The 27,823-nt window shown below is 48.8% G+C and overlaps 1 protein-coding gene and 1 pseudogene across 1 annotated transcript in view; one reads left to right on the top strand and one right to left on the bottom strand.

Annotated features, from left to right (window-relative positions):
* Positions 1-23,015, bottom strand: part of LOC117313393 (lysine-specific demethylase 4D-like) — a 51,889-nt gene extending 28,874 nt beyond the window's left edge. Inside the window, exons 1-3 of the mRNA XM_033862107.2 lie at positions 20,917-23,015; positions 16,261-17,638; positions 12,142-12,341 (exon numbers count right to left, since the gene is read on the bottom strand). Coding sequence (XP_033717998.1) covers positions 16,312-17,220 — 909 coding nt within the window. The 5' untranslated portion in view covers positions 17,221-17,638; positions 20,917-23,015 and the 3' untranslated portion in view covers positions 12,142-12,341; positions 16,261-16,311. The remainder of the gene's footprint in view (positions 1-12,141; positions 12,342-16,260; positions 17,639-20,916) is intronic.
* Positions 1-27,823, top strand: part of LOC109552305 (lysine-specific demethylase 4D-like) — a 359,102-nt pseudogene that overhangs the window by 296,177 nt on the left and 35,102 nt on the right.

Here is a 27,823-nt window from a genome sequence, read left to right as displayed (position 1 = left end):
GAAAGAAGAGGAAGAAAAAGGAGGAGGTGGTGGAGGAGTTGGAGGAGGAGGTGGTGGAGGAGGAAGAAGAGGAAGAAAAAGGAGGAGGTGGTGGAGGAGGTGGAGGAGGAGGAGGAGGTGGTGGAGCAGGAAAAAGAGGAAGAAAAAGAATGAAGAGGCGGTGGAGGAGGAGGAGGAGGAGGTGGTGGAGGAGGAAGAAAAGGACGAAAAAGAAGGATGAGGCGGTGGAGGAGGTGGAGGAGGAGGAGTAGGAGGTGTTGGAGGAGGAAGAAGAGGAAGAAAAAGAAGGAGGAGGCGGTGGAGGAGGTGGAGGAGGAGGAGGAGGAGGTGGTGGAAGAGGAAGAAGAGGAAGAAAAAGAAGGAGGCGGTGGAGGACGCGGAGGAGGAGGAGGAGGAGGTGGTGGAGGAGGAAGAAGAGGACGAAAAAGGAGGCGGTGGAGGAGGAGGAAGAGGAGGTGGTGGAGGAGGAAGAAGAGGGCTAAAAAGAAGGAGGAGGAGGTGGGGAAGGCGGAGGAGGTGGTGGAGGCGGAAGAAGAGGAAGACAAAGAAGGAGGAGGCGGTGGAGGAGCTGGAGGAGGAGGAGGAGGAGGTGGTGGAGGAGGAAGAAGAGGACGAAAAAGGAGGAGGTGGTGGTGGAGGCGAAGGAGGGGAAAGAGGAGGTGGTGGAAGAGGAAGAAGAGGAATAAAAAGAAGGAGGAGGCGGTGGAGGAGACGGAGAAGGAGGAGCAGGTGGTGGATTAGGAAGAGGAAGAAAAAGAAGGAAGCAGTGTAGGAGAAGGAGGAGGAAGTGGTGGAGGAGGAAGAAGAGGAAGAAAAACAACGAGGAGGCGGTGGAGAAGGCGGAGGAGGCAGAGCAGGAGGTGGTGGAGAAGGAAGAAGAGGACGAAGAAGAAGGAGGAGGCGGTGGAGGAGGAGGAAGAGGAGGTGGTGGAGGAGGAAGAATAGGAAGAAAAAGAAGGAGGGGACTGTGGAGGAGGTGCAGGAGGAGGAGGAGGAGGTGATGGAAGAGGAAGAAGAGGAAGAAAAACAAGAAGGAGGCGGTGGAGGACGCGGAGGAGGAGGAGGAGGAGGTGGTGGAGGAGGAAGAAGAGGACGAAAAAGAAGGAGGAGGCGGTGGAGGAGGAGGAAGAGGAGGTGGTGGAGGAGGAAGAAGAGGAAGAAAAATAAGTTGGAGGTGGTGGAGGAGGTGGAGGAGGAGGAGGAAGTGGTGGAGGAGGAAGAAGAGGAAGAAAAAGAAGGAGGAGAAGGTGGAGGAGGCGGAGGAGGAGGAGGTGGTGGAGGAGGAAGAAGAGGAAGAAATGAAGGAGGAGGCGGTGGAGGAGGCGGAGGAGGAGGAGGTGGTGGAGGAGGAAGAAGAGGAAGAAAAAGGAGGAGGTGGTGGAGGAGGCGGAGGAGGAGGAGGAGGTGGTGGAGGAGGAAAAAGAGGAAGAAAAAGAAGGAGGAGGTGGCGCAGAGGGCGGAGGAGGAGGAGGAGGTGGTGGAGCAGGAAGAAGAGAACGAAAAGGAAGGAGGAGGCAGTGGAGGACGCGGAGGAGGAGGAGGAGGTGGTGGAGGAGGAAAAAGAGGAAGAAAAAGAAGGAGGAGGTGGTGCAGTAGGCGGAGGAGGAGGAGGAGGAGGTGGTGGAGCAGGAAGAAGAGAATGAAAAAGAAGGACGAGGCGGTGGAGGAGGCGGAGGAGGAGGAGGAGGAGGAGGTGGAGGAGGAAGAATAGGAAGAAAAAGGAGGAGGTGGTGGAGGATGTGGAGGAGGAGGAGGATGTGGTGGAGGAGGAAGAAGAGGAAAAAAAAGAAGGAGGAGGCGGTGGAGGAGACGGAGGAGTAGCAGGAGGAGGTGGTGGAGGAGGAAAAAGAGGAAGAAAAGGAAGGAGGAGGTGGTGCAGAGGGCGGAGGAGGAGGAGGAGGAGGTGGTGGAGCAGGAAGGAGAGACGAAAAGGAAGGAGGAGGCAGTGGAGGACGCGGAGGAGGAGGAGGAGGTGGTGGAGGAGGAAGAATAAGAAGAAAAAGGAGGAGGTGGTGGAGGATGTGGAGGAGGAGGAGGAGGTGGTGGAGGAGGAAGAAGAGGAAAAAAAAGAAGGAGGAGGCGGTGGAGGAGACTGAGGAGGAGGAGGAGGAGGAGGTGGGGGAGGAATAAGAAGAAGAAAAAGAAGGAGGAGGCGGTGGAGAGGCGGAGGAGGAGGTGGTGGAGGAGGAGGAGGAGGTGGTGAAGGAGGAAGAAGAGGAAGAAAAAGACGGAGGAGGCGGTGGAGGAGGCGGAGGAGGAGGGGGAGGTGGTGGAGGAAGAAGAAGAGGAAGAAAAAGAAGGAGGCGGAGGAGGAGGCAGAGGAGGCGATGGTAGAGGACGAAGAAGATGAAGAAAAGATGGAAGAGGTAGTGGAGGAGGCGGAGGAGGAGGAGAGGACGTGGTGAAGGAGGAAGAAGAGGAAGAAAAAGAAGGAGGAGGCGGTGGAGGAGGCGGAGGAGGAGGCGGAGGTGGTGGAAGAGGAAGAAGAGGAAGAAAAAGAAGGAGGCGTTGGAGGAGGCAGAGGAGGAGATGGTAGTGGAGGATGAAGAGAAAGAAAAAGAAGGAGGAGGCGGTGGAGGAGGCGGAGGAGGAGGAGGAGGTGGTGGAAGAGGAAGAAGAAGAAGAAAAAGGAGGAGGTGGTGGAGGAGGTGGAGGAGGAGGAGGAGGTGGTGGAGGAGGAAGAAGAGGAAGAAAATGGAGGAGGTGGTGGAGAGGCGGAGGAGGAGGAGGTGGTGGAGGAGGAAGAGGTGGTGGAGGAGGAAGAGGAGGAAGAAAAAGAAGGAGGAAGAGGTGGAGGAGGCGGAGGAGGAGGAGGTGGTGTAGGAGGAAGAAGAGGAAGAAAATGAAGGAGGCGGCGGTGGAGGAGGCGAAGGAGGAGGTGGTGGTGGAGGAGAAAGAAGAGGAAGAAAAAGGAGGAGGCGGTGGAGGAGGCAGATGAGGCGGAGAAGGAGTTTGTGGAGGAGGAAGAAGAGAAAGAAAAAGAAGGAGGAGGTGGTGGAGGAGGAGGAGGAGGTGGAGGAGGAAGAAGAGGAAGAAAAAGGAGGAGGTGGTGGAGGAGGAAGAAGAGGAAGAAAAAGAAGGAAGAGGCGGTGGAGGAGGAAGAGGAGGAGGAGGAGGTGGTGGAGGAGGAAGAGGAAGAAAAAGGAGGCGGTGGAGGAGGCGGAGGAGGATGAGGAGGAGGTGGTGTAGGAGGAAGAAGAGGAAGAAAAAGAAGAAGGAGGCCGTGGAGGAGGCGGAGCAGAAGGGGGTGGAGGAGGAAAAGAGGAACAAAAAGATGGAGGAGGTGCTGGAGGAGGCGGAGGGGGAGGAGGAGGAGAAGGTGGTGGAAGAGGAATAAGAGGAAGAAAAAGAAGGACGAGGAGGTGGAGGAGGAGGAGGAGGTTGTGGAGGAGGAAGAAGAAGAAAAACAAGAGGAGGCGGTGAAGGAGGCAGAAGAGGCGGCGGAGGAGGTGGTGGAGGAGGAAGAAGAAGACGAAAAAGAAGGAGAAGGCGGTGGAGAGGCGGAGGAGAAGGTGGTGGAGGAGGAAGAAGAGGAAGAAAAAGATAGAGGAGGTGGTGGAGGAGGCGGAGGAGGAGGAGGAGGTGGTGAAGGAGGAAGAAGAGGAAGAAAAAGAAGGAGGAGGCGGTGGAGGAGGCGGAGGAGCAGTAGGAGGTGGTGGAGGAGGAAGAAGAGAAAGAAAAAGGAGGAGGTGGAGGAGGCGGAGGAGGAGGAAAATGTGGAATAAAAAGAAGGAGGAGGTGGTGGAGGAGGCGAAGGAGGAGGAGGAGGAGGTGGTGGAAGAGGAAGAAGAGGAAGAAAAAGAAGGAGGAGGCGGTGGAGGAGGCGGAGGACGAGGAGGAGGTGGTGGAGGAGGAAGAGGAAGAAAAAGCAGGAACCGGTGGAGGAGGTGGAGGAGGAGGAGGAGGAGGTGGTGGAGGAGGAAGAAGAGGACGAAGAAGAAGGAGGAGGCGGTGGAGGAGGAGGAAGAGGAGGTGGTTGAGGAGGAAGAAAAGGGCGAAAAAGAAGGAGGAGGCGGTGGAGGAGGTGGAGGAGGAGGAGGAGGAGGTGGTGGAGGAGGAAGAAGAGGAAGAAAAAGAAGGTGAAGGCGGTGGAGGAGGCGGAGGAGGAGGAGGAGTAGGTGGTGGAGGAGGAAGAAGAGGACGAAAAAGGAGGCGGTGGAGGAGGCGGAGGAGGTGGTGGAGGAGGAAGAGGAGGAAAATAAAAAAGACGGAGGAGGTGGTGGAGGAGGCGGAGGAGGAGGAGGAGGAGGTGGTGGAGGAGGAAGAAGAGGAAGAAAAAATGGAGGAGGTGGTGGAGGAGGCGGAGGTGGAGGAAGTGGTTGAGGACGAAGAAGAGGAAGAAAAATAAGTTGGAGGTGGTGGAGGAGGTGGAGGAGGAGGACGAGGAGGTGGTGGAAGAGGAAGAAGAGGAAGAAAAAGAAGGAGGAGGTGGTGCAGGAGGCGGAGGAGGAGGAGGAGGAGGTGGTGGAGGAGGAAGAAAAGGACGAAAAAGAAGGATGAGGCTGTGGAGGACGTGGAGGAGGAGGAGGAGGAGGTGTTGGAGGAGGAAGAAGAGGAAGAAAATGAAGGAGGAGGCGGTGGAGGAGGTGGAGGAGGAGGAGGAGGAGGTGGTGGAAGAGGAAGAAGAGGAAGAAAAAGAAGAAGGAGGCGGTGGAGGACGCGGAGGAGGAGGAGGAGGAGGTGGTGGAGGTGGAAGAAGATGACGAAAAAGATGGAGGAGGCGGTGTAGGAGGAGGAAGAGGAGGTGGTGGAGGAGGAATAAGAGGGCGAAAAAGAAGGAGGAGGCGGTGGAGAAGGCCGAGGAGGTGGTGGAGGAGGAAGAAGAGGAAGAAAAAGAAGGAGGCAGTGGAGGAGGTGGAGGAGGAGGAGGAGGAGGTGGTGCAGGAGGAAGAAGAGGACGAAAAAGGAAGAGGCGCTGGAGGAGGCGGAGGAGGAGTTGGTGGAGGAGGAAGAAGAGGAAGAAAAAGAAGGAGGAGGTGATGGAGGAGGCGGGGGAGGAAGAGGAGGTGGAGGAGGAAGAAGATTTAGAAAAAGAAGGAGGAGGTGGAGGAGGAGGAGTAGGTGGTAGAGGAGGAAGAAGAGGAATAAAAAGAAGGAGGAGGTGGAGGAGGCGGCAGAGGAGGAGGTGGTGGAGGAGGAAGAAGAGGAAGAAAATGAAGGAGGAGGCGGTGGAGGAGGCGGAGGAGGAGGAGATGGTGGAGGAGGAAGAAGAGGAAGAAAAAGGAGGAGGTGGAGGAGGACGAGGAGGTGGTGGAGGAGAAAGAAGAGGAGGAAAAAGGAGGACGTGGAGGAGGAGGTGGAGGAGGAGGTAGTGGAGGAGGAAGAAGAGGAAGAAAAAGGAGGTGGTGGAGGAGTTGGAGGAGGAAGAAGAGGAAGAAAAAGAAGGAAGAGGTGGTGGAGGAGGCAGAGGAGGAGGTGGTGGAGGAGGAAGAAGAGGAAGAAAAAGATGGAGGAGGTGGTGGAGGAGGCGAAGGAGGGGGAAGAGGAGGTGGTGGAATAGGAAGAAGAGGAAGAAAAAGAAGGAAGAGGCGGTGGAGGAGACGGAGAAGGAGGAGGTGGTGGTGGAGGAGGAAGAGGAAGAAAAAGAAGGAAGCAGTGGAGGAGGAGGAGGAGGAAGTGGTGGAGGAGGAAGAAGTGGAAGAAAAACAAGGAGGAGGCGGTGGAGAAGGCGGAGGAGGAAGAGGAGGAGGTGGTGGAGGACGAAGAAGAGGATGAAGAAGAAGGAGGAGGCGGTGGAGGAGGAGGAAGAGGAGGTGGTGGAGGAGGAAGAAGAGGACGAGAAAGGAGGAGGTGGTGGAGGCGGCGGAGGAGGAGGTGGTGGAGGAGGAAGAAGAGGAAGAAAATGAAGGAGGAGGCGGTGGAGGATGCGGGGGAGGAGGAGGAGGAGGTGGTGAAAGAGGAAGAAGAGGAAGAAAAAATGGAGGAGGTGGTGGAGGAGGCGGAGGTGGAGGAGGTGGTGGAGGAAGAAGAAGAGAAAGAAAAAGAAGGAGGAGGTGGTGGAGGAGGAAGAAGAGGACGAGAAAGGAGGAGGTGGTGGAGGCGGCGGGGGAGGAGGTGGTGGAGGAGGAAGAAGAGGAAAAAAAAAAGGACGGACGAGGTGGTAAAGGAGGCAGAGGAGGAGGAGGAGGAGGTGGTGAAGGAGGAAGAAGAGGAAGAAAAAATGGAGGAGGTGGTGGAGGAGGCGGAGGTGGAGGAGGTGGTGGAGGAAGAAGAATAGGAAGAAAAATAAGTTGGAGGTGGTGGAGGAGGTGGAGGAGGAGGAGGAAGTGGTGGAGGAGGAAGAAGAGGAAGAAAAAGAAGGAGGAGAAGGTAGAGGAGGCGGAGGAGGAGGAGGTGGTGGAGGAGGAAGAAGAGGAAGAAAATGAAGGAGGAGGCGGTGGAGGAGGCGGAGGAGGAGGAAGAAGAGGAAGAAAAAGGAGGAGGTGGTGGAGGAGGCGGAGGAGGAGGAGGAGGAGGTGGTGGAGGAGGAAGAAGAGAATGAAAAAGAAGGATGAGGCGGTGGAGGAGGCGGAGGAGAAGGAGTAGGAGGAGGTGGAGGAGGAAGAATAGGAAGAAAAAGGAGGAGGTGGTGGAGGATGTGGAGGAGGAGGAGGATGTGGTGGAGGAGGAAGAAGAGGAAAAAAAAGAAGGAGGAGGCGGTGGAGGAGACGGAGGAGTAGGAGGAGGAGGTGGTGGAGGAGGAAAAAGAGGAAGAAAGAGAAGGAGTAGGTGGTGCAGGAGGCGGAGGAGGAGGAGGAGAAGGTGGTGGAGCAGGTAGAAGAGAAAGAAAAGGAAGGAGGAGGCGGTGGAGGACGCGGAGGAGGAGGAGGAGGTGGTGGAGGAGGAAGAATAGGAAGAAAAAGGAGGAGGTGGTGGAGGATATGGAGGAGGAGGAGGAGGTGGTGGAGGAGGAAGAAGAGGAAAAAAAAGAAGGAGGAGGTGGTGGAGGAGACGGAGGAGGAGGAGGAGGAGGAGGTGGAGGAGGAATAAGAGGAAGAAAAAGAAGGAGGAGGCGGTGGAGAGGCGGAGGAGGAGTTGGTGGAGGAGGAAGAAGAGGAAGAAAAAGAAGGAGGAGGCAGTGGAGAGGCGGAGGAGGAGGTGGTGGAGGTGGAAGAAGAGGAAGAAAAAGATGGAAAAGGTGGTGGAGGAGGCGGAGGAGGAGGAGGTGGAGGTGGTGAAGGAGGATGAAGAGGAAGAAAAAGAAGGAGGAGGCGGTGGAGGAGGCGGAGGTGGTGGAGGAGGAAGAAGAGGAAGAAAAAGGAGGAGGTGGTGGAGGAGGGGGAGGAGGAGGAGGAGGTGGTGGAGGAAGAAGAGCAAGAAAAAGGAGGAGGTGGTGGAGGCGGTGGAGGAGGAGGAGGAAGTGGTGGAGGAGGAAGTAGAGGAAGAAAAAGGAAGAGGTGGTGGCGGAGGCAGAGGAGGCGGAGGAGGAGGTGGTGGAGGAGGAAGAAGAGGAAGAAAAAATGGAGGAGGTGGTGGATGAGTCAGAGGAGGAGGAGGTGGTTGAGGAGGAAGAAGAGGAAGAAAAAGAAGGAGGAGGTGGTGGAGGAGGTGGAGGAGGAGGACGAGGAGGTGGTGGAGGAGGAAGAAGAGGACGAAAAAGAAGGAGGAGGCGGTGGAGGAGGCGGAGGAGGAGGAGGAGGAGGAGGTGGTGGAGGAGGAAGATGAGAACGAAGAAGAAGGAGGAGACGGTGGAGGAGGTGAAGGAGGAGGAGGCGGAGGTGGTGGAGGAGGAAAAAGAGGAAGAAAAAGAAGGAGGATGTGGTGCAGGAGGCGGAGGAGGAGGAGGAGGAGGTGGTGGAGGAGGAAGAAGAGAACGAAAAAGAAGGAGGAGCCAGTGGAGGAGGTAGAGGAGGAGGAGGCAGAGGTCGTGGAGGAGGAAGAAGTGTAAGAAAAAGAAGGAGGCGGTGGAGGAGGCGGAGGAGGAGGTGGTGGAGGAGGAAGAGGATGAAAAAGAAGGAGGAGGTGGTGGAGGAGACGGAGGAGGAGGTGGTGGAGGAGGAAGAAGAGGAAGAAAAAGATGGAGGAGGTGGTGGAGGAGGCGGAGGAGGAGGAGGCGGAGGTGTTGGAGGAGCAAAAGAGGACGAAAAAGAAGGAGGAGGTGGTGGAGGAGGAGGAGGAGGAGGAGTTGGTGGAGGAGGAAGAAGAGGAAGAAAAAGAAGGAAGAGGCGGTGGAGGCGGCGGAGGAGGAGGTGGTGGAGGAGGAAGAAGAGGAAGAGAAATATGGAGGAGGTGGTGTAGGAGGTGGAGGAGGAGGACGAGGAGGTGGAGGAAGAAGAGGAAGAAAAAGGAGGCAGTGGAGGAGGCGGAGGAGGAGGAGGAGGAAGTGGTGGAGGAGGAAGAAGTGGAAGAAAAAGAACGAGGAGGCGGTGGAGGAGGCGGAGGCGGAGGAGGAGGAGGGGGAGGTGGTGTAGGAGGAAGAAGAGGAAGAAAAAGAAGGAGGAGGCGGTGGAGGAGGCGGAGGAGGAGGTGGTGGAGGAGAAAGAAGAGGACAAAAAAGAAGGAGGAGGCGGTGGAGGAGGCGGAGGAGGAGGAGGATGTGGTGGAGGTGTAAGAAGAGCAAGAAAAAGAAGGAGGAGGCAGTGGAGGAGGTGGAGGAGGAGGAGGTGGTGGAGGAGGAAGAAGAGGAAGAAAAGGAGGAGGCGGAGAAGGAGGAAGAAGAAGAAGGAGGAGGCGGCGGAGGAGTTGGTGGAGGAGGAAGAAGAAGAAAAAGGAGGAGGCGGAGGAGGAGGCGGAGGAGAAGGAGGAGAAGGTGGTGGAGGAGGAAGAACAGGAAGAAAAAGAAGGAGTTGCTGGAGGAGGAGGAGGAAGAAGAAGAAGAAAGAGGAGGCGGAAGAGGCGGAGGAGGAGGTGGTGGAGGAGGAAGAAGAAGAAAAAGGACGTGGTGGAGGAGGAGGCCGAGGAGGAGGAGGAGGAGGTGGTGGAGGAGGAAGAAGAAGAAAAAGAAGGAGGTGGCGGTGGAGGAGGCGGAGGAGGAGGAGGAGGAGGAGGTGGTGGAGGAGGAAGAAGAGGAAGAAAATGAAGGAGGAGGCGGTGCATGAGTTGGAGGAGGACGAGGAGGAGGAGGTGGTGGAGGAGGAAGAAGAGGAAGAAAAAGAAGGAGAAGGCGGTAGAGGAGGCGGAGGAGGAGCAAGAAGAGGTGGTGGAGGCGGAAGAATTGGAAGAAAAGGAGGAGGCGGAGGAGGAGGAGGAGGAAGAAGAAGAAGAAGGAGGAGGCGGAGGAGGAGGAGGAGGAGGTGGTGGAGGTGGAAGAAGAAGAAAAAGGAGGTTGATGGAGGAGGAGGCGGAGGAGGAGGAGGTGGTGGAGGAGGAAGAAGAGGAAGAAAAAGAAGGAGGAGGCGGTGGAGGAGGCGAAGGAGGAGGAGGAGGTGGTGGAGGAGGAAGAAGAGGACGAAAAAGGAGGAGACAGTGGAGGAGGCGGAGGAGGAGGTGGTGGAGGAGGAAGAAAAGGAAGAAAAAGATGGAGGAGGTGGTGGAGGCGGAGGAGGAGGAGGAGGAGGTGGTGGAGGAGGAAGAAGAGTAAGAAAATGAAGGAGGAGGTGGTGGAGGAGGCGGAGGAGGAGGAGGAGGAGGTGGTGGAGGAGGAAGAAGAGGAATAAAAAGAAGGAGGAGGTGGTGGAGGACGTGGAGGAGGAAGAAGAGGAAGAAAAGGAAGGAGGAGGAGGTGGAGGAGGCGGAGGAGGAGGAGGTGGTGGAGGAGGAAGAAGAGGAAGGAAAAGAAGGAGGAGGCGGTGGCGGAAGTGGAGGAGGAGGAGGAGGTGGTGGAGGAGGAAGAAGAGGAAGAAAAAGAAGGAGGAGGCGGAGAAGGAGGAAGAAGAAGGAGGAGGATGAGGCGGAGGAGTTGGTGGAGGAGGAAGAAGAAGAAAAAGGAGGAGGCGGAGGAGGAGGCGGAGGAGAAGGAGGAGAAGGTGGTGCAGGAGGAAGAACAGGAAGAAAAAGAAGGAGGAGTAGGTGGAGGAGGCGGATGATGAGGAGGAATAGGTGGTGGAGGAGGAAGAAGAGGAAGAAAAAGAAGGAGGAGGCGGAGGAAGAGGAGGAGGAAGAAGAAGAAGAAAGAGGAGGCGGAGGAGGTGGAGGAGGAGGAGGAGGAGGTGGTGGAGGAGGAAGAAGAAGAAAAAGGACATGGTGGAGGAGGAGGCCGAGGAGGAGGAGGAGGAGGTGGTGGAGGAGGAAGAAGAAGAAAAAGAAGAAGGTGGCGGTGGAGGAGGCGGAGGAGGAGGAGGAGGAGGAGGTGGTGGAGGAGGAAGAAGAGGAAGAAAATGAAGGAGGAGGCGGTGCACGAGTCGGAGGAGGACGAGGAGGAGGAGGTGGTGGAGGAGGAAGAAGAGGAAGAAAAAGAAGGAGAAGGCGGTGGAGGAGGCGGAGGAGGAGCAAGAGGAGGTGGTGGAGGCGGAAGAATTGGAAGAAAAGGAGGAGGCAGAGGAGGAGGAGCAGGAAGAAGAAGAAGGAGGAGGAGGCGGAGGAGGAGGAGGAGGAGGTGGTGGAGGAGGAAGAAGAAGAAAAAGGAGGTGATGGAGGAGGAGGTGGAGGAGGAGGAGGTGGTGGAGGAGGAAGAAGAGGAAGAAAAAGGATGTGGCTGTGGAGGAGGCAGAGGAGGAGGAGGAGGAGGTGGTGGAGGAGGAAGAAGAGGAAGAAAAAGAAGGAAGAGGCGGTGCACGAGGCAAGGAGGAGAAGGAGGAGGAAGAAAAAGAAGAAGAAAGAGGAGGTGGATGAGGAGGTGGAGGAGGAGGAGGAGGAGGTGGTTGATGTCAAAGAAGAAAAAGGAGTTGGTGGAGGAGGTGGTGGAGGAGGAAGAAGAGGAAGAAAAAGGAGGAGGCGGTGGAGGAGGCGGAGGAGGAGGAGGTGGTGGAGGAGGAAGAAGAGGCAGAAGACGAAGGAGACGGCGGATGAGGAGGAAGAAGAAGCAGAAGAAAGAGGAGGCGGAGGAGGAGGCAGAGGAGGAGGAGGAGGAGGTGGTGGAGGAGTAAGAAGAAGAAGAAAAAGAAGGAGGTGGTGGTGGAGGATGCGGAGGAGTAGGAGGAGGAGGAGTTGGTGGAGGAGGAAGAAGAGGAAGTAAAAGGAGGCGGTGGAGGAGGCGGAGGAGGAGAAGGAGGAGGAGGTGGTGGAGGAGGAAGAAGAGGAAGAAAAAGTAGGAGGAGGAGGTGCACGAGGCGGAGGAGGAGAAGGAGGAGGAGGTGGTGGAGGAGGAAGAAGAAGAAGAAAAGGTGGAGGCGGAGGAGGAGGAGGAAGAAGAAGAAGAAGAGTATGACTGAGAAAAGTAAACAAGAGAGCTGCCATGAGCCCGGGAACATACTGAAACAGCTCTGAGAGTCCCAAGAGGCTTTGGTCCTGAACTTGAGGCTGACTGTTCCCAGTAAAAGATGCCTTTCTTCAGAGGCTCTAAAACCAGCAGTTTGGGGGGGAGCCTGGCTATGGTTACTGTAGCTGGGAAGAAGCTGTGGCGTGGTGAAACTGCCTAACTGCCTGTCTGTCTCCTAGCAGATCATAAACGTCATACTATGTTTCCTTAGCACGTAGGACTAGCCTGGCACGGTGAGGGTACTTAATATTTGTGGAGTCAATGAATGAAGGTCTCATATTGGAATAAGACAAACAAAGTTTATTTTCTGGCTCTGTAAGTTATTTCAAACCCCAGCTTAGAACTGGATATCTTGTTTTAAAAGACAATTAACATAAAAGCAATTATGCTGTAATAGGAATTATTTATTTATTTTAGATGTTTCTTATGATACTAGCTCTTTTTTTCATTTCTATTGGTGGTTTCAAGTCATTCACTCAATCGACAATATTCATTGAGTCCTCACTAAACAGAGAAAGCCAAGAAAGATAATTATCAACTGTTTTAATCTGGTTCAATCCATGAGCTAAACCATAGGGTAATAAAGTACTCAGGGTCCTAGAGGGTCATGTGTAAGTACAGTCAAGGTGATATACCACAAGAGAGCTGAGGTTAGGTCACCTGGTTACTAAGGAGTTTCTCAGGAAAAAGAAACTTATGCAATAGACCCTTGACATTCCCAGGGAATGGATCCTGGGCTCTTTCTTTGCAAATTCTTAATCCTAGCTCTTTCCTAAAAATTATCCGTCTCTGGCACCATGATTTCCCATGCATAGCCTCAAATTCTAAATCTATAGCCCGTTCAACTCTCACACCTGATCTCTCACCTGGTAGCTGTTTCTCCAGAGGATTTCTCCTGAAGTCTCCTGAGGAGATGCCTTCACTGCCCTCCACATTATGTGAATGTGGGTCTCAGCACAATTCCAAAATACTGACTGCATTGATTTGCTGCTGCTCATACATAGCTGAGATGGCTGTTGTCAACTTAGTGAATGTCAGTGATCTGCTGGCTCTGTTAAAGTCCCACCTAATGCAACACAAGTCAGAAACGTGACATGTCAGCTGGTACAGCAGGAAACGAGAACATACAGACATTCCGCTCTCAGGATTTGCATCTGGTAGGAACGATAGAGCCATTTCCAGGGATGGCTGTGAATTATCCGTGCTTTCAAAGACTCTGTGGCCCCCAAATTTCTCCACCCCCAGGTCACCTAAAACACCAATGGCCCCAATCACACAGTGGGAGGAGTTTGCATTCACTGAGTTATGACATTTTATGCCTTCCCCCCGCCACAGCTCCCGCCGCCTCTCTCCTGCTCTCCAGCCACTTTGCTAATCTGTGAGCCCCTTAAGGGTGCCCCCACTGCAGGTATTTGCATGTGTTGTCCCTCTGCCTAGAGTGATGCTCTCGATCCCTTGTCCACAGCACGCATTCGAAGACCACACTCCCAAGAGGCCACCCTCTCCAACACAGCAGTCCTGCCACTCTCTAACCCCTTACTCTGCTTTATTTTTTCTCCTAGGCCTTGTGACTGCTTGACTTGTTATGTCTCTCTTTATAATGAGAATATAAGCTCCAGGAGAACTGAAACTTTGCCTTTTTCACTGTTGTGTCCCCAATTCCACAAACAGTGCCTGGTACACGGTAAGTGCTTAGCAAACATGTGCTGAATGAATTAATAAGAGAGTGAGTGAATGGGCACTGAAATATATAGACACCATGTGAAGCTTTTGAGAAAAGGCTCTCTGAGAGATGGGACAAAGAAAAGATGCTCTCTGAGGTCTACAGGATTTAACGTAGCTCTTTTTTAGGTAGAGGAGCCTGAACATTTAGGGCACGAGGATACTGGATGCCAGGATCCCAGAAAAATCCAGAAACCCGGCCACACAAATGTTGCATTTTCATTGAGTGGCACCTCCAACATGTTACCCATGCCCAACAGGGCTCAGTTCTGCCCTTCCTCTGTCCTCCCTGAAACTGCTTATCCCCCTAACACCCACCACTTGCTGAGGAACCGTGAGAAGGGTCTCACTATTACCCTGTAATCACTGCAGGTCAATGACAAGGAGCTTGGGAGGCATTTCAGTTTGAGCGGCTGGTGAGCAGAGCAGGACGGGCAAGGGCTGCTCCTCACCAGGATCTGTTCAACTCACATCAGTGTCCATTCCACTTACCTCGGTAGCCAATTCCTACCAACTGTTTGTGCTTTCCTATTTAAAGTGATGAAAGGTAACACAAACATTGGGGGGAAAAGCAACTTCAAGACCCATATACGGTAACAATCTAACGACATAAATATCATGGTAAAGTTATTTCCAAATATCTGGAAAGGAATCCTTATACACACGGAAACTGAATTGGTGTAATGGTTAATCTCTACGAATAATTCACTGTGGCCAGGTAGTCAGACAGATCCATAACTGACCCTTTATACAAATCTTAGAGGAGTCCCAAGACCCGAATTCCAACTTCTACGAGTTACGCTTAAGTACAGGTTCTAATATCCATCTTACAACTTTGGGCTCCTAAGTAATAATGCTAATAGGTAATATTTATTTAGCACAAATTATGTTTGCCCTGATCTGAACTTGCTATGTGCAAACTCTAACAGAGGTGCAATGTGGCTAAGAGCTCATTTTGCCTAAACTGACAAATGGAGAGCCATCGAAACCTGATTTGTTGAAAGACTACTAAACAAGCTGGGGTAGGAGTCTGAATAAAGGCTGGGTCCTCTGGCTCTTGACTGATTGTAAAATCTTTACCTTGTCTTTGTAACACTGCAACAAGGACAAATACGACAAGGAGTGGAATTTGTAAATGGGTATGTGTGACCTTTTGTGCAAACATGCGGTAGATCATGAGCAAAAAAAAAAAAAAAAATCAGTTTTCTACCGGTAAAAATAATTAGCAGGGCTTCCCTGCTGGCGCACTGGTTGAGAGCCCGCCTGCCGATGCAGGGGACATGGGTTCGAATCCCAGTCCAGGAAGATCCTACATGCCGCGGAGCGGCTGGGCCCGTGAGCCATGGCCCCTGAGCCTGCACGTCCGGAGCCTGTGCTCCGCAACGGGAGAGGCCATAGCAGTGAGAGGCCTGCATACCACAAAAAAAATAAAAAAAACCTAAAAATTTGCAGTTTCTTCCAAAATTAAATATAGTCTCACCATACAAGCCAGCAGTTGCACTCTTTGCTATTTCCTCAGATGAGCTGAATACTTACATCCACACCAAAACCTGCACACAAATGTTTATAGTACTTGTATTCATAATTGCAGAAAAAATTGGAAGCAACCAAGATGTCCTTCAGCACGTGAGTGGATAAATAAAGGGTCATACAAAACACAATGGAATATTATTCACCAATACAAGGAAATGAGCTATAAAAGCACTAAACGTGGAGGAAACTTAAAGGCATATTACTACGAGAAAGAAGTCATCTGGAAAAGACAAAACTATGGAAGCAGTAAAATGATCAGTCGTTGTTGGGGGGGGAGGGGGGATGATTAGGCAGAGCACAGAAGATTTTTAGGCAATGAATCTATTCTGTATGGTATTATAAGTGTAGATACATGTCATTATACATTGGTCAAATCCATAGACTGTACAACACCAAGAGTGAATAAATTAAACTAAGGACTCTGGGTGATAATGAGGTGTCAGTGCAGGTTGTTCGACTGTAACAAATGTTCCCTTCTGGTGTGGATGCTGGTGGAGAAGCATGGGACCGAATATGTTGGAATCCCCTGTATTTTCCACTTAATTTTGTTGCGAAGTACTCTGCAAAAATAAAGTCTATTAATTAAAAGAAAAGTTAACGTGTAAGCCTGGGGGTGTGGTGAGGAACACAAGAGTAGAACTAAGCATCACAGAAAGAATACGAGTGGATGTCCTAGGCATTGGGCTGGCCCTAGAGGCCAGGAGAGTGTCTGAATGCACATCAAATTAACTGAGTACCTCTTACATGCCTGGTACATTTACAACCCCAGTATCGTCACAAAATTCTCGCACTGTAATTCTGGCTCAGAGAAAATCAATGATTTTTTGGCTGAAGGTCCCACGACTAGACAGTAGCAAAGCACAGGTTTGAATGCCATTTCTGCTGACTCTAAGTCCAGTTCTCCCCTCTAAGTAACTGCTGGAAAGCTCAAAGCAGTGACTATGGAAAAGTTTGCTTTACGAAAGACATCACGCTTCAGATTCAACTTTGCACATATGCATACAGAGTGGGTCCATGGTTGGACTGAGTTTGTGGCTGCAGGGACAACACAAAACCACATCAACAGCATCACAGTTATTTACTTCACCATTAAAAGAAAAATAAGAGGCTGCAGGGGAGGTGATAGGGAAGGAGAACTGAATAGAGAATTGTTATTACTATCCAGAGTAATAGCCTTTCTGGAATTTCCCATACCAAGGACAAAACTTCATAATGGACAGAGTCAGCTTCCCCTGGGGGTCACCCTCTCTGCCATTATGGGGAAGGAAACTTCTGCAGCTCTGGAGAGGGGCCAGGGAAGGTGGCCTCACAGTCTGGTAACAATGCAGACCTCCCCAAGTCTCCTTTCTTCTCTACAGTGCATGCCAGGGACACGGCCCATCTTCCTCACCTCTTCATGCCCACACTCATCTTATTGTTCCATCCCCAAGCCTGGCTGGAAAGGAAGATAAAGCCTCCCCACCTTCCTATTTCCGTGCTGCTCCAAGAAAACAAAGTCTGCATTCCATATTGCTTCAGGAAACAGAAGACACACACACACACACACACACACACACACACACACACACACACACACACACACACACACACACACACAATTTCAGTACCATACAAAGCTCTGGTCTTAATGTTACTATTCTAACATCCAGCTCCCTTTGCAGCTGGTAATTATAGGTCCATTTTAGAGTCCCCACCCAACCACCTATTTTTAATATCCTAAGGGTGCTCACCTGAAATCTCCCTTATTTTGACGAAGATCTTTCCAAAGGTCATGCAGAGCCCTATTCCCAGGCCACTTTGCCATAATCGATCCAGCGCTGGGTGGCAAAATTGATGGCTTCCGCGCAGTTGTAGCCAGAGTGGTAGCCATAGGGAAACGTCACTATGAAATCTCCAGCCTCCTGAGTGACCCGATCGAAGGGGATGCCGTTGTCCTTGAGGACCTTGGGCAAGAAGAGAGCCACCTTGTGCCACAGGAAGGCCTCACAGCCCCGCGACCTGCCCGGGAAAAGCTCCCTGGCCAGGCGTTCCAGGCACCGGTCGTGCTCCGGGGGCACCGCGTACCAAGTCTTGGCCTCCCTGAAGTGCAGGTAGTTGATGCTGTAAAGGTCCATGTCCTCCGTGTGCCAGGCGAAGGCGGTCTTCCACATGCCGAAATACAGGCAGGGGGTGTTGACACCTTCGATGACCACTCCGCACTCCTGTTCCAGCAGGTCCTGAATGGTTCCCAGGTGTCCGAGGTTCCACTGCTTCGTGTTTTCATCGAATAAGGAGCCACTGACGTCCGCACCGTATACTGGTGAATCATAGGGGCGCGTTTTCCAATATTTTCGCTCCAGATCCTGAAAATCAGAGTAGAATGGAGTCTGGTGTCTTTCACTGTTTGTTAAGCGGCGATACTCGCTCACAGTCATGGCTTTCTTCCTTTTGTGGTGCTGAGTAAACACACCTGCCTGCCCAGTGGTCACCTGCTGGAGGGGAACGGCTATTAAGATGTCATCGGTATCATCGTACGTCTGTCTGGCTTTCCATCCTTTCGGTGGAATTACCTTGGCTAGGCCAGCTCGGTGTGCACCTTGCCACTCCATGTAAACAATATATTTGCTGAAATCTTCAAATTCTTCCATGGTTGGGTGGACGATCGTAATCTTACAACTTGGGTTCTGGCTCCCAAAGTGCTTAGACTGCATGGCGGCAACAGAATAAGCAACGGACTGCCAGCTTCTTAGGTATGCTTTGGATACCTGAGAATGCTGGGGAGTAACCTCTTCCCTATACTTCCTTTATTTTTAAAGAAGTTTTGATAGAGTTGAGAGGCAGGAACTCAGACTTGAACTTTTAAACAAACGAGGTGGTACCTTCTCCAGGCTTGTCCATCCACCAGAAGGATTCCACTCTTGTCAGCATTTTGGAGCCAAAGGAAATCCAGTATTTCCCAGAGGAGATGGCTCTCTGAGCCAAGTCCTGCCTCAGCCTGCAGCTCTGTGAGTTTCCTCTGTTGGGGGTATAAGTGCCTGAGACCTCTCCAGATTCCCAGGCTTGAGTGCATGGGTGGCTTCTCACCTCACTGTAGCAGAAAGTCTCTTCATGGAAGTTTCCAAGCCAAATCTAAAGAAAGTACAAATTATTGAAAAAAAGTGGATGACAGAACAAACTGATTTAACATCAAGTAAAAGAAAACTGTATAGTAATCTTAATTTCAAAGTTTGAATTTAAGGGCAAAAAGTACACTCTTTTGGTAGACATGTAAACTGGTGCAGCTATGGTGCATACTATGGAAAACAGTATGGAGGTTCCTCAAAAATTGTAACTAGAACCACCATATGATGCTGCAGTCTCACTTCTGGGTATATAGCTAAAGGAAATAAAAACAGAATATCAAGGAGATATCCGCCCTCCCACATTCACAATGGATAAGCTATGGAAACAACCAACATGTCCAGTGATGGTTGAATGGATACAGAAGATGTGGTACATAGATACAATGGAATACTACTCAGCCATAAAAAGAATGAAATTTTGTCATTTGCAACAATATGGATGGTCCTGGAGGGTATTATGTCCAGTAAAGTAAGACAGAGAAAGACAAATATGGCATGGTATCACTTACATGTGGAATGTTAAAAAAAAAAAAAAAAGAGTAAAACTTACAGAACCAGAGTAGAAAAGTGGTTGTGGGGGAGGGCAGGGAAGGGAGGGTAAAAGGGTACACAGTGAATAAAGTCTCAGGAGCTAATGTTAACCATGGTGACTATAGTTGATAACAATGTGATGTATAGTTGAAATTTTCCAGAAGAGTAGGATGTAAATGTTCTTACCAAAAAAAGTAAATATATGAAGGAAATGTGTTAATTAACTAGATGGGGGGAATCCTTTCACAATGTATATCAAATCACCACAAAGTTGACTGAATATTTTACAGTTTTAAAAGTCAATTATACAGCAAAAAAGCTGAAATTTAAAAATAAAGAATTAGGACAGATCATAAGACAGAAAAAGAGTAATTAAAACTTAACTGAACAGTACGGACATTAAGCAAGCTTGAAAAGAAAGGAGTTAAGCACTCAACTCAATAAACTGGATAGCTTAACCCAAAAGATAAATTAGGGAAAGGAAAACAATGAAATAAGCTGAAACAATTACAAAAGAAAACATAACACCCAATAGAAATGATGACTGAAACCAAAATGCAATTTGTAGACCACGAAAAGTGTAAAAACATAAGCATAAGAGAAAAGAGAGAAAAGTACAAGCATATCACGTTATAATAAAACAGGGGATGCAGATAAAAATCTACCATTATAGAAAGAATGTCTATGTAAACAAAAGCAGGAAAAAAGTACAGAACACAAATATACACATCCTTAACAAGCATTATCCTTAATGTGTAAATACCTGAAAAAATCTAATTAAGTTCTAATCATTAATTTGCATTGATAGACAAATTATTAGAAATATAGGGTTCACTCAGAATGGGAGAAAATATTTGCAAATGAAGCAACTGACAAAGGATTAATCTCCAAAATTTGCAAGCAGCTCATGCAGCTCAACATGATAAAAACAAACAACCCACTCCAAAAGTGGGCAGAAGACCTAAATGGACATTTCTCCAAAGAAGATATACAGATTGCCAGCAGACACATGAAAGAATGCTCAACCTCGTTTATCATTACAGAAATGCAAATCAAAGCTACAATGAGATATCATCTCACACCGGTCACAACGGCCATCATCAAAAAATCTACAAACAATAAATGCTGGAGAGGGTTTGGAGAAAAGGGAACGCTCTTGCACTGTTGGTGACAATGTAAATTGATACAGCCACTATGGAGAACAGTATGGAGGTTCCTTAAAAAACTACAAATAGAACTACCATACGACCCAGCAATCCCACTACTGGGCATATACCCTGAGAAAACCATAATTCAAAAAGAGTCATGTACCAAAATGTTCATTGCATCTCTATTTACAATAGCCAGGACATGGAAGCAACCGAAGTGTCCATCAACAGAATGAATGGATAAAGCAGATGTGGCACATATATACAGTGGAATATTACTCAGCCATAGAAAGGAACGAAACTGAGTTATTTGTAGTGAGGTGCATGGACCTAGAGCCTGTCATATAGAGTGAAGTAAGTCAGAAAGAGAAATACAAATACTGTATGCTAACACATATATATGGAATCTAAAAAAAAAAAAATTGTCATGAAGAACCTAGGGGCAAGATGGGAATAAAGATGCAGACCTACTAGAGAATGGACTTGAGGATATGGGAGGGGGAAGGGTAACCTGGGACAAAGTCAGAGAGTGGCACGGACATACATATGCTACCAAACGTAAAATAGATAGCTAGTGGGCAGCAGTCACATAGCACAGGGAGATCCGCTCAGTGCTTTATGACCACCTAGAGGGGCAGGATAGGGAGGGTGGGAGGGAGGCAGTTGCAAGAGGGAATAGATGTGGGCACATATGTATAACTGATTCACTTTGTTATAAAGCAGAAACTAACACACCATTCTAAAGCAATTATACTCCAAGAAAGATGTTTTAAAAAAAAAAGAAATATAGGTCTCAGTCAAGTTTCTAGACACTGGTTAGCAAACAAAATCTATAGATCCCATACACCAGTTAACAATCAATTATAAAGTGAAAGAGTAAAAAGGTTTTAATCCCTTTAATAACAGAAATACATGGCCCCAATGAAGAAATCTAAAAATGATATGCATGCAATGCTTATACTTTAAGTGCATAAATAAATGTGAATTTTACCAGAGGAAAAAAGTTGCTTTCTGGCATAAAATGTCATCCTTTTCATCTTTATGCTTTAAAGGAAAAAAAAAAAAGGCCAAAAAAGTGCCTGCCTTCTGCCAGTCTAAATTCTTAATTCCAAATGATGATACACAGGACCCAGAAAATGGTTTCCTTGAAGGATTCAGCCTCTGAATGAAACAGGCTGTGCTCAAAGTCTGGCTATATATGTCCCACACCAATTTCAGTTCAATCAGTACTACCCCAAATCTAATACCCTCATATCCAAGCAAAATCTCTAATTTGATCCCTCATATTTTTCAAGTCCCTTCCAATTGACACAATCCTGACCCAGTTCTAGAAACCCTCTCATTCCCATTACATCGCAGTTCACTAAATGAGGTGCTTTTTCCTGAAAATCTTTGTGATTTTTACCAAGAAAATATTAAGAAAAATATTAACTTCACAAGTAGGAAAATAGTTTAAAAATAAAAACTCAAGGAAAGGATATCCCAATGTATAGTACCCTCTCTCTCGCTCACTCTCTATATATGCATAGCGTCATTTTTTAAAACTTCTGGTAGGAAAATAACTCTTTTGCTCATAAGCACAAATTACAGAAATAAAGTGACCTACCTTCTACCAACAAAATCCTGATTCCAGTTGGAGATATTCAAGGACCCAGAGAGAGAGAGACAGTGTTCTCTGGGCAGCTGGCCTCCAAATGCAGACCCATGTCCTGACGGCTCTGGCTTTCTACCTGGGCAAAGGTATAATTTGATCAGCACCAGTCAACGGTAATTGCTCTCGTTGATCAGCCCACTTTGTCTGCGTCCCTTTGAGTTTTTAAACCAGTCTTACAGCAAACTAAGAGGTTGCAAATAAAAGGAGTGGGAAAGTCAAACCAAGCAATTATTAAGCTAAAGAAACCTGGTCTAGCAGCAATTAATATCGAATGTATTTATAAGGTAAAAGAAGGGCAGCTTTAGTTATGAAAAAGAAAAACTCGTGGGAAAGATTACAATGATGCACTTTACGCACCTAGACACATAGCACTGAGACACAGAACACAAAGACTGAGAATTACAAGGTAAAACTGACATATCTGCAATAATCGTGTGAGGTTTTTTTTCAAACACCGTTCTTCCAGAAACTGGTACATGAGGAGAGAAGAAAATTAATAATGTTACAAAAGTGTAAACAATAAAGTTAACAACTTTGATTATATTTCCTGCAGCAACCACATAGCAAAATGCTTTTCAACACATATAAAACATTTACAAAAATATACCGCTGTTAAGACCACATAATAAATCTCAATAAAAATTCCACAGGATCTACATATTGAGTACCCTCTTAATCAATCTTTTATTTCAATCATGAAATAAAATTGAAAGTCAATAATGAAAAAAGGGAACACCACCATATTTATTTAAAAATGAATATCCACATAACATCTACAACAATATCCATATAATAGCTAAAAATCTATTGATTTTTCTGTTGTCTGCAAGTAGTTAGTAAAAACTAAACCAAAATACCTCAGAATTATTTGAAAGAAAAAAAAGATAAAAATGATAAAACAATTCAAAAAACAAAAGGGAAAACAACCATATACAAAAACATAAATGATTAATAAAATAGAAGTCTGTTACTTAAAAGATAAAATAAAGAAAGAACTGGTTAATAAATTATATAGTACTCCCTGCTACAGGAAGAGAGTGCTCCCTGCGTGGGAGAAGCTGGTGCAGAGTGGCAAGTGGTGATGGGACTCGGGGAGGGGTAGTCATTTTATAGAGGTGGACCCTGCCAAACCCCATTTTAACCAGGTCAACATCAAGAGTCATAAACTGGGAATTCCCTGGCCGTCCAGTGGTTAGCACTCCGCGCTTTCACTACCTAGGGCCCAGGTTCGATCCCTGGCCAGGGAACTAAGATCCCACAAACTGCGTGGTGTGGCCCCCCCAAAAAAAGCCATAAATTACTTGGATAGTATATGTCCTTGATATGATGTGATTAAAATGTGACAAAATTCCCTCCGTAATCTTCCTCAAAGAAAACAGAGAAACTCAAGATAATCATAAGAAAAGCATCAAAATTCCAATAGAGGGGCATCCTCCCCCAGACTGTCAGGTTTCTATACAATCTTTTGGTCAAAAACAAGGAAAGTCTGAGAATCTGTTACAGCCAAGAGAAACCTAAGGAGACATGAAAACTAATTTGATATTTTAGCTGAGATCTTGGAACAGAAAAAGGACATTGGGTAAAAGGTGAGGAAATCTGAACCAATGATAGCCTTTAGCAGACAATAACATATTGACATTGGTTCATTAATTGTCATCAATATACCATGGGAATTAAGATGTTACTAAAAGGGGCACATGCGAGTGGGGTCGGGTCAATACTCCCTGATACACGTGCTCAATGTTTTGTAAATCTAAAACTGCTCAAAAATTTAGGTATTACTAAATATAATATTGTAAATAATAAACAAACAGGAGAAGGCATTAATAAACAATATTAGAATGAAAAAAATTTGAAACATACTCTGAGTTTTGGAAACAGTCTACCATACAGCACATTATAAACCAAATGATTCTATGACCCACTATGTGGCATAATCTTTTAGAGCACTTTTAAAAATATTTTAGATTATGAAATATAAAGTGTTCACAGAAATCTATAAAGCATATATGTACACTTCAACAAATAACTATAGAGTAAGCAAAAGTGGAACCAGTACCCAGGTCAAGAAATGCAATATTGCCAGGCACCTGGCTGCCTGACTTGTGCTCTTTTGCCCAGATTACAGCCCCTTCTGCCTCCTGGACTGACTTTATCCTAACTATTCACATAGTAATTTTGGTAAACATTATAAAATTAAAACTCTGTCCATTTTTGAAAACTTTATATAACCCTGAAGAAACACAATTGTATTTATGTCCTTTAGCGTATTTTTGGTGTATTTTTTCATCACTTACGTCCTTGCATGCAGCTGGACTTTTCTGTTTCAGTGCTGTAAAGTATTCAACCATATAAACTTTCTACTGTTGATTGGGCTTTGGGTTGCTTCCACTTTGGGCCTCTTACAAACATTGTTGCTCTGAAAATTCTCTGACGTGTATAATGGCCATAGAATATGTAAACTTAAACTTGGCAAATTTTTTCAACATATTTCACCAGTTTACACACTAGCTGCATGCAAGGGTGCTCATCACCCTTCACTTCTGCAAACCTTTGGTGATTTTCTGCCTTTACAGTTTTAGCCGATCAGGTGAGGGTATAGGGGCACCTCATACTGATTTGCATTTATTGGTTACTAATAGGGGTGAACCAATTTTTCTTATGATTATTGGCTGATTGGAGGTGCTCCTTCAGGAAGTGCCTCATCAAGTATTTTGTCCATTTTTCTGCTGGGCTGTCTGCCTTGGTAGTAGTTATATGTTCTGCTTATTAGTTCTTTACTGGGTATGAGTAACACGATATCTGTTCTCACTCTTTGATTTGTCTTTTCACGCTTTTTCATTTTTTTTTTTTTGATCAACAGAAGTTTCTCTGTACCTCTAACAGAATATTATTTAAAATAGCTAATATTGGGCTTCCCTGGTGGCGCAGTGGTTGAGAGTGCGCCTGCCGATGCAGGGGACATGGGTTCGTGCCCCGGTCTGGGAAGATTCCACATGCCGCGGAGCGGCTGGGCCCGTGAGCCATGGCCGCTGAGCCTGCGCGTCCGGAGGCTTTGCTCGGCAACAGCAGAGGCCACAGCAGTGAGAGGCCTGCGTACCGCAAAAAAAAAAAAAAAAAAAAAAAAATTTGTAGTTTCTTACAAAACTAAATATAGTCTCACCATATAATTCAGCAGTTGCACTCTTTGGTATTTACTCAGATGAGCTGAATACTTACATCCACACCAAAACCTGCACACAAATGTTTATAGTACTTGTATTCATAATTGCAGAAAAAATTGGAAGCAACCAAGAAGTCCCTCAGCACATGATTGGATAAATAAAGGGTCATACATCATACAATGGAATATTATTCACCAATACAAGGAAATGAGCTATAAAACCACTAAACGTGGAGGAAACATAAAGGCATATTACTACGAGAAAGAAGTCATCTGGAAAAGACAAAACTATGGAAGCAGTAAAATGATCAGTCGTTGTCGGGGTCGGGGACGGGGGGATGATTAGGCAGAGCACAGAGGATTTTTAGGCAATGAATCTATTCTGTATGGTATTATAAGTGTAGATACATGTCATTATACACTGGTCAAATCCATAGACTGTACAACACCAAGAGTGAATAAATTAAACTAAGGACTCTGGGTGATAATGAGGTGTCAGCGCAGGTTCTTCGATTGTAACAAATGTTCCTTTCTGGTGTGGATGCTGGTGGAGAAGCCTGGGAACGAGTATTTTGGAATCCCCTGTATTTTCCACTTAATTTTGTTGCGAAGTACTCTGCAAAAATAAAGTCTATTAATTAAAAGAAAAGTAACGTGTAAGCCTGGGGGTGTGGTGAGGAACACAACAGTAGAACTAAGCATCACAGAAAGAATACGAGTGGATGTCCTAGGCATTGGGCTGGCCCTAGAGGCCAGGAGAGTGTCTGAATGCACATCAAATTAACTGAGCACCTCTTACATGCCTGTCACATTTACATCCCCAGTATCGTCACAAAATTCTCGCACTATAATTCTGGCTCAGAGAAAATCAATGATTTTTTGGCTGAAGGTCCCACGACTAGAAAGTAGCAAAGCGCAGGTTTGAATGCCATTTCTGCTGACTCTAAGTTCAGCTCTCCCCTCTAAGTAACTGCTGGAAAGCTCAAAGCAGTGACTATGGAAAAGTTTGCTTTACGAAAGACATCACGCTTCAGATTCAACTTTGCACATATGCATACAGAGTGGGTCCATGGTTGGACTGAGTTTGTGGCTGCAGGGACAACACAAAACCACATCAACAGCATCACAGTTATTTACTTCACCATTAAAAGAAAAATAAGAGGCTGCAGGGGAGGTGATAGGGAAGGAGAACTGCATAGAGAATTGTTATTACTATCCAGAGTAATAGCCTTTCCGGAATTTCCCATACCAAGGACAAAACTTCATAATGGACAGAGTCAGCTTCCCCTGGAGGTCAACTCTCTCTGCCATGATGAGGAAGGAAAGCTTCTGCAGCTCTGGAGAGGGGCCAGGGAAGGGGGCCTCACAGTCTGGTGACAATGCAGACCTCCCCAAGTCTCCTTTCTTCTCTACAGTGCATGCCAGGGACACGGCCCATCTTCCTCACCTCTTCATGCCCACACTCATCTTATTGTTGCATCTCCAAGCCTGGCTGGAAAGGAAGATAAAGCCTCCCCACCTTCCTATTTCCGTGCTGCTCCAAGAAAACAAAGTCTCCATTCCATATTGCTTCAGGAAACAGAAGACACACACACACACACATACAGACAATGTCAGTACCATACAAAGCTCTGGTCTTAATGTTACTATTCTAACATCCAACTCCCTTCGCAGCTGGTAATTATAGGTCCCTTTTAGAGTCCCCACCCAACCACCCATTTTTAATATCCTAAGGGTGCTCACCTGAAATCTCCCTTATTTTGACGAAGATCTTTCCAAACGTCATGCAGAGCCCTATTCCCAGGCCACTTTGCCATAATCGATCCAGCGCTGGGTGGCAAAATTGATGGCTTCCGCGCAGTTGAAGCCAGAGTGGTAGCCATAGGGAAACGTCACTATGAACTCTCCAGCCTCCTGAGTGACCCGACCGAAGGGAATGCCGTTGTCCTTGAGGACCGTGGGCGGGGGGGCGACACCCTCACGTGGGCGAGGCCGGCTCGGTCCCAGACGGGGAATGGGGCGCGGAGGGGTGGGGGCGGGTGAGGGCCGGCGGCGACGGGGAGGTGGCGGCACGCACACACGGCGAGGGCCGCGGGGCAGGGGCGCGGGGCGCTGCCCAGGGAGAGGAAGGGCCGAGACACTACCGGACCACCAGGAAAACAAGTGCGGGGTCCCACCGCCACACACACGAAGGCGGTCCCACGACGCCTGAGACGCCGGCCAGGCCCAGCCACCCTGGGACCTCCCACGACCCGGTCCCGCCGCCAGGGCCCGCGTGCGACGGTCCCCCCGCGTGGCACGGGGGGACCCATCCACCCAAACTCAACCTTTCCGTCCTCGCCAGATCCGCCTTCATCTAAGTCCGACCCCCGGTGCTCGCGCCCCAGGGAAACGCTCCCGAGCGAGGCGACCCGCACCGTTCCCACACACCGCCACCGGCTGCGACTCGCGGAGAGGGCAGGCACGACGGGCTCCTCGCGGCTGCGGGACTGGGGACCCGGGACATCCGGGCGTCCACGCCCCCTTGGGCTAGCCAACGGGGTCACCGCACGCGCACGCAGACGCATACGCGCGGCCCCGCGCCGGACGCAGGCCTGGCGGGACCTTCCCACGACTCAGAGCGGGAAGGCGCAGCCCGCGGCAGGCAAAGAGCGGCGCTCGGCTCCACCACAGGGCCGGCGCAAGCCCTACAGCGAAGGCGAGGGGCTCTGCCCACGTGTTCTGGCAGTCGCGACCGTGACCACTGCACGCTTGAGAGGGGCAGCGGCTGGGGGTCCGGTACCCCAAGGCTCCCTCTCGGACAGCTAGAGAAGGCTTTCTCACCGACGGTGCGTCATCCCCCACCGATCGACTCTCCCCTTTGGGCCCACGGAGGCGCTCCACGAGCCGCCAAGTCCACGACTGGGCGGGGGGTGGGCCGGGGGTCTGCGGTATGGGTAAGAACACGGCCCACAGGAGCGTTCTTGGCCACAGCCGGGGCAAACCTCTGCCGCCCCCAGGCTTGTCCATCGGGCTCCGGAAGGAGAGAGCTCGCCCCAGAAGCGCGACAGACACCCTTCTCACAGGACCCGGCCCAACGCGATTATATGGTTGAATACTTTACAGTACTGAAACAGAAAAGTCCAGCTGCATGCAAAGGCGTAAGTGATGAAAAACTACACCAAAAATACACTAAAGGACATAAATTGTGATTCTTCAAGGTTATATAAAGTTTTCAAAAATGGACAGAGTTTTAATTTTATAATGTTTACCAAAATTACTATGTGAATAGTTAGGATAAGGTCAGTCCAGGAGGCAGAAGGGGCTGTAATCTGGGCAAAAGAGCACAAGTCAGGCAGCCAGGTGCCTGGCAATATTGCATTTCTTGACCTGGGTACTGGTTCCACTTCTGCTTACTCTATAGTTATTTGTTGAAGTGTACATGTATGCTTTATAGATTTCTGTGAACACTTTATATTTCATAATCTAAAATATTTTTAAAAGTGCTCTAAAAGATTATGCCACATAGTGGTTCATAGAATCATTTGGTTTATAATGTGCTGTCTGGTAGACTGTTTCCAAAACTCAGATTATGTTTCAAATTTTTTTCATTCTAATATTGTTTATTGATGCCTTCTCCTGTTTGTTTATTATTTACAATATTTAGTAATACCTAAATTTTGGGGCAGTTTTAGATTTACAAAGCATTGAGCACGT

This window comes from Tursiops truncatus, chromosome 8 (genome assembly GCF_011762595.2).
Source record: "Tursiops truncatus isolate mTurTru1 chromosome 8, mTurTru1.mat.Y, whole genome shotgun sequence".
In the NCBI taxonomy this organism is placed as follows: Eukaryota; Metazoa; Chordata; class Mammalia; order Artiodactyla; family Delphinidae; genus Tursiops; species Tursiops truncatus.
This window is presented reverse-complemented; position numbering and strand designations above follow the sequence as displayed.